Source organism: Sinohyriopsis cumingii, chromosome 2 (genome assembly GCF_028554795.1).
Source record: "Sinohyriopsis cumingii isolate HCF-2022 chromosome 2, ASM2855479v2, whole genome shotgun sequence".
In the NCBI taxonomy this organism is placed as follows: Eukaryota; Metazoa; Mollusca; class Bivalvia; order Unionida; family Unionidae; genus Sinohyriopsis; species Sinohyriopsis cumingii.
This window is the reverse complement of record NC_142962.1, coordinates 2,868,606-2,878,155: the sequence shown is the minus strand read 5'-3', so window position 1 is coordinate 2,878,155 and position 9,550 is coordinate 2,868,606. Positions and strand designations below refer to the sequence as shown.

Here is a 9,550-nt window from a genome sequence, read left to right as displayed (position 1 = left end):
ATATCGTGCATAGACATCATGTTGAGGTAGTTATATCATAGTACAATCTACGTCGTACATAGACATCATGCCGAGGTAGTTATATCATAATAATAATCTACGTCGTGCATAGACATCATGCCGAGGTAGTTATATCAGCCTACAATGCCTGGTATTCGCTCGGCAAAATAGTTTAAAAAATTTGCCATTGATTCGATGTGTCAGTCATCATTCGATGTCTTTATTCTTTATTTCAATTGGATGACTCATATTCACAAAAGCAATATCGTATCCGCGTATATGATTCATAGCCTTCCGTTGGCTATACCGCTTGTTTACCATGGCGAATGAGCACGGCGTCTGCTTGGGATAGTTTATTTCTAACTTAAACATTATGACAAACGCTTTATTCCTTATATGGCACAAATTCTGGGTATTTCAGACCTTTTCAATACGGATTCTATGAAATAGGGGTGAGTAACTATTGCAGATGTTGTGTATAAATAGGAAATCTATCAGCAGTCTCAGGTAATCAGATTGAAAAAGCGTCAGAGGAGAGCAGATAAATCAAAACAGGAAGATATCTCTGCTTTTGACAATTATAAACGTAAGTAACAGTTTCTGGATATTTCTCTTACGGAAATTCAGACATGGTTCTTAGTATTAACTAGCCTTTAACAAAGCTGTCATTGTATGTTAGATATGTTCAATTATTTAGACAAATTAAATCATTATATCTTAGAATAATTTAATGTCGACAATCGTTATTTCAGTTGTATTACAATTGCAGTGCATTAGTTCTCGCTGGCAATTTCGTTTCTTTTTTTAAAACATTCTATGTATATGGCAGATGGGTCAGCCATGATCAAATGTGTTATCCTCGTTAAAGATAGTTTATTATTATTATTATTATTATTGATATACATTAATTTATTAAAACATTCTCATTTTCACGAATTAGTTACTGCTTTCAATATTCATTTTTGTTCTTTCTTTTCCTTTGATTTTCTTGTCTTTAATTAGCATTGATAAATCGAGCTTATTATTTATTGTACATGCGAAACAAGTTTACATCTGGATGTTTTAGTATCAATCTAAATAATGTGTCTATGAGCTTTTTAACAAGAACCAGCTAACTTCCGCCTGTAGCGTTCTTCGTCTTCTTGTTGTTATTTATTTATTTATTTATTTATTTATTTATTTATTTATTTATTATTATTATTATTATTATTATTATTATTATTATTATTATTATTATTATTATTATCAACTGTAATTTCTAATATTATTCGGTAGTTAGATATGTAACTTTGATTCCAGTTAATACAACATGATTTTCTTTTAATAAATATATATCTTTGTATTTCAAGTGCAAACGTATTCATAATTTTTTTATTGCTTAAAAACTTTGATGGTTTTTAGCAATTACTGCTCTAATCAGTAATTAGGTTTGTATTGGTACATTATATTGTTATTTTTTTTAATAAAGATTTTTCTTTTATACATAAAAAGGAAGTGAGAATGTCTTACTACGAGGACGAGTTTTATGCTGTTGTTATTGACAATGGTTCTGGCATGTGCAAAGCGGGTTTTGCTGGAGATGATGCACCACGTGCCGTGTTTCCCGCCATAACTGGTCGGCCAAGATATAACGTAAGGATTACAACAGTATCTACTTAACATGCCTCCAAATTCACACTCGCATACTTCCAGTATCTGAGTCCATGGTTGAAAAATGAGAGTTGACATTTCAACTCTTGCATCTTTCTGACACCGGTAAATTTTCTAATGATGTAGAACAAATCGTTAATAAAACTGCGTAAGGTATGTAAATTCATCAAGTTACACACTCCTGAAATGTTACACAAAGCTTGCTTTGAAATTAACTCCTTTACTACGAGATATACTGATTAGTGTGTAAACAATCAATAATACCTTAAGTACTGTACATGTACATACAAATCGATGAATTAGACTATTAGTCTCATCTCGCTAGAAAACACTAATAACACATATATAAAAAATGGCAGTAGTCCTCGTTTGAGCTGTATCCCATTGTCAACAAAACACGTGTCACCAAACAATTCAGGACGATATTTATTCTCGCCAGCAGATGCACTATTTATATTTGATTTCCACTGTTTGTTGGAGTTTCTCAATATTTATATGTTATATATATCTGTATTTTGTAATTGACCTTTGTCCAAAATCAAATTAATGATCTACCTGACTAGTGACATTTATTTTATAAACAACATAATACATAGCGAATACTTCTATATGGTTTTACATTAAATATTCAGATCATTATTAACGGAGGTAAGCACGTTTTCTATTTGAATCAGAGTCTAGGACATTAGTTTTTCTTTTGGAAATTACTAATCTTAATAACAACTTAGACTGTTTTAGAAAGGAAACTAAAATACATCATGACTCTGTTGTTGTGTCTTAGCTTTTTATGTCAATGTTCTTTACTTCAAAATTTCTGATTCCTGCCTTAACATCCGAAGCGGAATTTGTCTTATTGTTGTGTTGAGGTTTTCATTTATTTTAATTATTCACTGGAATTTCAAAGTTCTCGTTAATAGTTCTTGGATCAAATCATTATTTTTTGATTATTGTGGGTTCACTGATGGACCTTTTTATAATTATTCACGTGTATTATATCAAGGCTGTTAACACATCACCACATTCCATGTCATTGGCACATTATCACATTTGAGACTACAGATCAGCACATTCAATATTGGCATTTATTTGGAACATCACTGGAATTCATTTGGAACTCTAACATTTCGATTTGTGATAGAATCCCAAAAGACTATTTGGGATTTAAATTAAATTTTCACTTTGTATTCAAGGGAAATAAATTATCTGTTGAATTTTACAAAACTTGTTGATTTTCGCACTTTTCTCTTACTTAGTTTAAGACTATAGAGTTGTAACACACAGTGGATTTATAGGTGTTGTTTACATGCCATATGCCACATGTACATGTACTTAAACTGGCCCAGATTTTAGACAGCTTGAGACAAATATCATCTTGCCGAGGCCACCAACGAGATGACTCTATTAACAGGGAAATGAAAACTGCAATTGCATTCATAGATTCGAAAATATTTGTCCAATAGTGTTTTTATGTAGGTTAAATATGTTACTATGTCTATTCTGATGACGTGCTCCGCTTGTATTGGGTTTTAGTAGTACGGCCGACAGTATGTATTAATATCACATATCACCTTGACAATAACTATAACCAAGGTAAGATAATACTGATAGCTTGGATTGTTCTGATACTATCTGAATTTGCCAATATATAATTTATGTTAACATTTGAAAGAATATACTGAAAAACTATTTTGATTTGGGTATTTTTTATTATATGGAAAGGAACATTCTCTACTATTGCTTCCATCCAAATTTGATTGCCTCCCTTCACATATAGTATTGGCAAAAATGGCAAGTGGATGTTGACGTTTGCTAAGCTATTAGGACTATAACGTGAGTTACTGTTCTTAGTGATGTCATTTATTGTTAATAGGAACAGTATGCCATGAGGATGATGAAAGTAAAATCCCTCCAAGCCAAAAGCAAAATGGCTGTATATATATATATATATATATATATATATATATATATATATATATATATATATATATAACAAAACAAACACTTTGGTGGTACATGTAGTTCGTTTTATTTAAAATGATAATAAAAATTACAATTTATACTTAACCGTTTGGATTGCAAGACAAGCAGTATTGGTAAAATAGAAAAGTAGAATTGGTTTTTCTTAAATATCCAAGAAAGATGACTAGTAAAATTTTAAATTCTAGCACTTTTCTATATGGTTGGGGTGGTGGGGGTGGTGGGTAAAATATTATGCTTTAAGTAATATATTCGCGATGTAGAATACCAGTATTTCTTACTTGTCGTCCTACCTTGTTTCAAAGGACTTTATGAAATCTGAAAATAATAACTTTAGGCTTTTGCTCTCTATCTTTATTTATCTTTTGGACTAAAATCGAAACGAATTTGTGAAAAGAATTATATATATATATATATATATATATATATATATATATATATATATATATATATATATATATATATATATATATATATATATACTTGTGCATACTCTTCAATCACTATCATAAGTTAAAGAATGCATACAAAAGAGAAAATTTCACACTAAATTTCATTCTATCTTATAGGTTGTAATGGCAGGAATGGGATACAAGGACAGTTACGTTGGAGACGAGGCCCAAAATAAGAGGGGAATCTTGTCGCTGAAATATCCAATTGAGCATGGGATTGTCACTAACTGGGACGATATGGAGAAAATCTGGCACCATACTTTCTATAATGAACTCAGGGTGGCTCCCGAGGAGCACCCCCTCATGTTAACCGAAGCTCCTCTCAACCCAAAAGCCAACAGAGAAAAGATGACACAAGTCAGTCTTGTTTCACTGTCATTTTAATACATGAAGAGTATTTATTGCATAAATACAATCAGTTAAAATTAGATACCATGACTATTACATATAAGCAATCCTGCTTATATCGAAAAGAAGATGTGCACAATTTATTGTTCTTTATGACGTCATCGTGATCCAGAAAATATTTGCATCTGTATTGAAAAGTACATGACAATAGTAAGATCATTTATTCTAAAGAAAAACAATATCCAACATCCATTGAGGGATTTTCTTTACGTATAAAGTTTAATTTTCTTCTGTGTCAGTGGGCTAATCGTATACTTATAATTTAAATTATCAGTGATGAAATGATACAAAGGATAAAATATAAACGTATGAATGTTTCTTAATTAAACTCTTATTAATGTATTTGTCATCGGAACCTTTCTTTACAGTTTGAAACATATAACACAAACAGCCATTCATCAATGAAATATTTATGTACTTTTAACTATAGATCATATTTGAGACGTTTAACACGCCAGCATTCTATGTGGCCATCCAGGCAGTGTTATCTCTGTATGCTTCAGGCCGTACCACGGGAATTGTCTTTGACTCTGGAGACGGAGTGTCTCACGTGGTTCCAATCTATGAAGGTAAGAAAACTTATCAATTCTATTTAATGTAATACCTATTTGGGAGATTTATATTCTTCAAACTTGAAATGTATTTTACATCAATTGCAAATAGAGGCATATAATCTCATAGCATGTATTTGCAACGGCTCAAGTGGTGGCGTTATTTGGCCCTTGAGATAGAGGAAGGCTGAGAACCCGATGGAATCCACAGATCTTTGATCAGCAGTCATGTAGTCCTGGCTGTATTGGCACAGGGGATCAAACTCAGGCACGCAGTGGTGTTATCGATGATTATTGATCACATATGTATGCAAACAAAATCGACACTAGTGCTAAAGTGTGTGCACGGGAATTTGTAAATAAAACAATCATCATAATCATAATTGTTATGATGGGTCCTTATATAGAATCCGTCATCATTCATACAATATTTATAATAAATTCATCTACAAATTCTATGATGAGACTGTAATTTTCGGCCCAGAGGTCACGATCTACGTTTAGAAGCGATTTTGACGAATACAAGCTACCATAAGTATAATGTTATATTAGTTTTGTAAAACTTACAGCTTGCTTTATAATAGCACAGATTTGTCTGCCAATGAACAATTATCAACTGTAAAGGGAAGCAAACTTATTTTGCTTTTGAGAATTTATACAGATGAGTATTTGTCCTTCCAGTTGCTTCATATATAATTTAAATTGATGATTGCATCATAAAACGGTTCCCATGTGACACAGACAAATAATTCCACTACCTACATAGACAATTTGACCGTTAACATCTGATATAAACTGATCCAGTTTGATTGTTTGTTATATAATCGTTGTGTCCTTCGCAAACAACACATTGTCGTGAGTCACGCCCATGGTTGTGAAGAGATTTCCCAGGTCCTCGAGACTATGCATAAACCTGCTTAATCAATCAGCCGAGCGCGAGTAAACATTTATTGCCCCAGTCACCCACCATAAGCTTTCACGCTGCTTGAATGAGCCTGTCAGCATTTCTCTATCAAACACATGCACTTATAGGTGGATAAAATGTGTGTGTATGTGTGTGATTTGGATTTTTAACGTACCTTTAACAATTTTGCAGTCATATCGTTACAATGTTTGCAGTATAGCAGTTTATAGTGGTGTCTAGCACTGGGGCATCATGCTGCAGACATGTAGCATCTTGTCCCACTCAGTCACGATATCCTGACACCTGGCCGACCAGTCTTAACACTAACTTCTTAATGTTGTGCAAAATGCGAGACAGCTCTTAGTACCATTTTTAAAAGTCTTTGGTATGACTCAGCCTGGGCTCGAACCCGCGATCTCTCGTATCCGAGGTGGACGCTCTAACCACTAGCCCACCGAAGCGTTGGATAAAATGGGAACTGTCGTTGATGTTTATGAGTGTTGCATTATGTTGGATATTGTCGTTGATGTGTTTATCTATACTCAAGAAAATCGATTAGTAATTAGTCGCAACATGACAAATATTCAACAAACGTTTGGGTAGACAACATAAGCCAATCGTCGATATGGGTGGCAAAGAGGGTTAGAGTCATAACACGTGGTCATTTCATACATCTTTCTGTCAACCGAAATCTCATTACCGACACATGAATTGACGAAGAGATCAACTCATTGTTAAATGAAATAATAATAAAGAATCCTGTTGCCATTGTTTTTGGCTTTTTACAAAATATTTTTATTTAATATTCTAGGTTATGCCCTACCTCACGCCATTGAGAGAATCAACCTCGCCGGTAGAGATCTGACAGTCTATCTTCAGCGTATTCTGCATGAAAGGGGATACAACTTCACTACATCTTGTAAGTTATAATTTCGACCAACAATTTACGAATTGTTTTCTATAAAGCTTTACCAATTTTTATTACAAGATTTAAAAAAAATTAGTTTGCAAATTAGATTTCAGATTAGTAAGACAATATGGACTTGTCATTGTTTTGCAGTGGTACATTCAAAACTTACAACTTCCACCAAATGAAAATTATATAAGATTATAATATCAAGTTTCTTCTTGTTCCCACAAATTATTGCTTTAGACTAACATTTCATGTCATTGTCTCTTCTAGATAATTGTAGCCTCTGGATAATCAAATCACTGAATCATTCTTCTCGTTCATGCAATATCGTTAGAAATCAAGTATTACTAATTTCAGCTGAACTGGAAATCGTCAGAGATATAAAAGAGAAGCTGTGTTACTGTGCCATTGATTTTGAAAAGGAAATGTCATCTACAGCATCAAATTCTGCAGTAGAAAACTCTTATGAACTTCCTGACGGTGGAATCATTACCATTGGTAACGAGCGCTTCCGGTGTCCCGAGGTCTTGTTTCAACCAGCTTTCATAGGTTATTATTTATCTTTCTTTGTCACTCTTATTATGTCCTGTCTATGTTGCTAACTCTTTTTGCAATATTTTTTCTGAAATTGAGTATGACTTCTTGTTCGTGCATTTGGACATTTTGATCTTGAAAAAATACATTTAAGTTAGCATATTCACCGTGGATTGAGGAAATCTAAATAAAACTAGTTATAAATTGTCTGAACGAAAGACTATAGAGGTCCGTAACTGTATTAGATGTATATAGTACGATTCTGAATATATAGCTTTTAAACTGAAATTTCGTTTCAAAGATATTTTACTCATTATTTTTCCAAGAATCATTTGATAATGTATACTTGTTGTAATCTAGAGAAAGTTAATAATGAAAACAAATACACGTACATACCTAAATGTATAAATCAGTCTTCTAAAATTGTTCAAAATAGAACTTTTCTATCAAGCGCGAACATTTCGAACTCTGTTGTGAATTGTACAGTAATAATTTCTACAGCATAAACAATCAGAATAACTTACTTTTACTTTTAGGAATGGAATCGAGTGGTATTCATGAACTTGTGCACAACTCGGTGATGAAGGGTGATATTGACGTCAGACGGGATCTCTACCAAAACATCGTACTGTCCGGAGGATCCACCATGTTTCCAGGTTAGTTTGTTATTTATCTGTGTTGTATTAAACATGTGATTTACAGGCTTTCATGTATGTCTTAATTATTATTTCTTGCTGGTAATAACATTTCTACAGTTCAAAAATGGATAAAGATTTCAAGCTTTCCCTTTCGTTATTGAGAAGTACGGAGATTGAGTATGCTTTTGGCGGAATTGTTTATTTCCCAGAACACTCACGTGGCCTAATTTGTTACGCGGGTATTAAGTACAATTATATCACTTCAAAGATAAAGCTTGATACAACGATTTCCTAAGATAGCTGTAATACTAATGTTTTCGCGAGATCTCTTTAAAATAAATGATGTCCACTAATTCCATCCTTAGAATCAGGTCCTTGAAGGCGTATTTAAGATCTTGTCCGATCTCATATTTCAAGCAAATAGAGCAAACAAAATTGTACGAATCTCTTGTTATGAATTGACCTAGTTTTTCGCAATGTAATTTGATACTATTTACAGACGACTATAAAACGAAAATAAACACTTTCTGTCTCATATTGCATTACTTTTGTTTACATTTTGTTATTCGTCTTCATCAAATTACCGATATAAACTGTTGATGACATTAAGGAAAATGAGATGAACCTTAAGACCACTTAATCTCTGGGGTACTGTGTCCTTTTTCTCTTTTCCTTTTATATTTGTATGGATTCATATTCTTTTTCCTGGTGATGAATTGAAAAGGTGATAAAATATTTTGCTCTACATTATTTTAAATCAATACTTGTAAATGTGTAAGGACTTGTATCCACTCGGTATCAAATGATGTTAAGTAGATTTATCATTTTCTTTTAATTTTTATAGGTCTAAGTGACAGATTGCAGAGAGAGATGACTGCTATTGTACCAAGCGGAATCAAAGTCAAAACTATTGCGCCACCTGAGCGGAAGTACTCTGTATGGATCGGCGGTTCTATTCTAGCCTCGCTTTCGACTTTCTCGCAGATGTGGATCTCAAAACAGGAGTATGACGAGAGTGGTCCTGGTATAGTGCACAGGAAATGCTTCTAAACAAAACAAAAAAAAAAAAAAAGAATCTCAGACAAGGAAAATTCTCATCTGCCTTCTCAGTTCTGTTCGAAGGAAACTGATTTCATTGCATTTGTATATATTCACATGAATATTATCGTTACCATGTACAACAATTTCTGTCTTTCAATGCTGGTCATTGAAAACAGGAAAACGAAAAATAACACTTGATAACTACTTACAATCATAGATAACTAATTATTTATTTACAAACGATATATGCGTGCGCATGTTTATAATGGAACGTCTTCGTCAAATATTGTCAGGCTCTTCTACGATTATGTTTATTATTATACAGCATTACTCTAATTTTTATCTAATATAAGCTCATTCTGTCGAAATTTATGTTTAGCATCATGATTCTGTTTTATTATCAACTACGCAATACGGGTTACTATGGTTTCATTTTGTGAATTTCCATACCTATAATTAATAAATGTTTCTTAGAAAAAATA

General features: G+C 32.8%; 1 protein-coding gene across 2 annotated transcripts; it reads left to right on the top strand.

Moving 5' to 3' along the window:
* The first annotated feature begins 341 nt into the window (after window positions 1-341).
* Window positions 342-9,550, top strand: LOC149804231 (actin-5-like). Of its 2 annotated transcripts, none has more exons than XM_089937949.1 (8): window positions 342-586; window positions 1,492-1,632; window positions 4,197-4,436; window positions 4,918-5,056; window positions 6,754-6,861; window positions 7,126-7,404; window positions 7,926-8,045; window positions 8,872-9,550. In XM_089937949.1, exons 2-8 carry the CDS (start codon window positions 1,501-1,503, stop codon window positions 9,075-9,077), a joined length of 1,224 nt encoding a protein of 407 aa, XP_089794075.1. In that variant the 5' UTR covers window positions 342-586; window positions 1,492-1,500; the 3' UTR covers window positions 9,078-9,550. The 2 variants fall into 2 exon arrangements, with proteins under 2 accessions (XP_089794075.1, XP_089794085.1); XM_089937959.1 differs by having other exon boundaries at window positions 347-586; window positions 7,213-7,404.

Bases quoted from the DNA above. Each gene is read 5' to 3' on its own strand.
- LOC149804231 (XM_089937949.1), top strand. From the start codon at position 1,501: ATGTCTTACTACGAGGACGAGTTTTATGCTGTTGTTATTGACAATGGT. The intron at 6,862-7,125 runs GTAAGTTATAAT...TGTCTCTTCTAG, and splicing joins ATACAACTTCACTACATCTT to ATAATTGTAGCCTCTGGATA. The intron at 8,046-8,871 runs GTTAGTTTGTTA...TAATTTTTATAG, and splicing joins AGGATCCACCATGTTTCCAG to GTCTAAGTGACAGATTGCAG.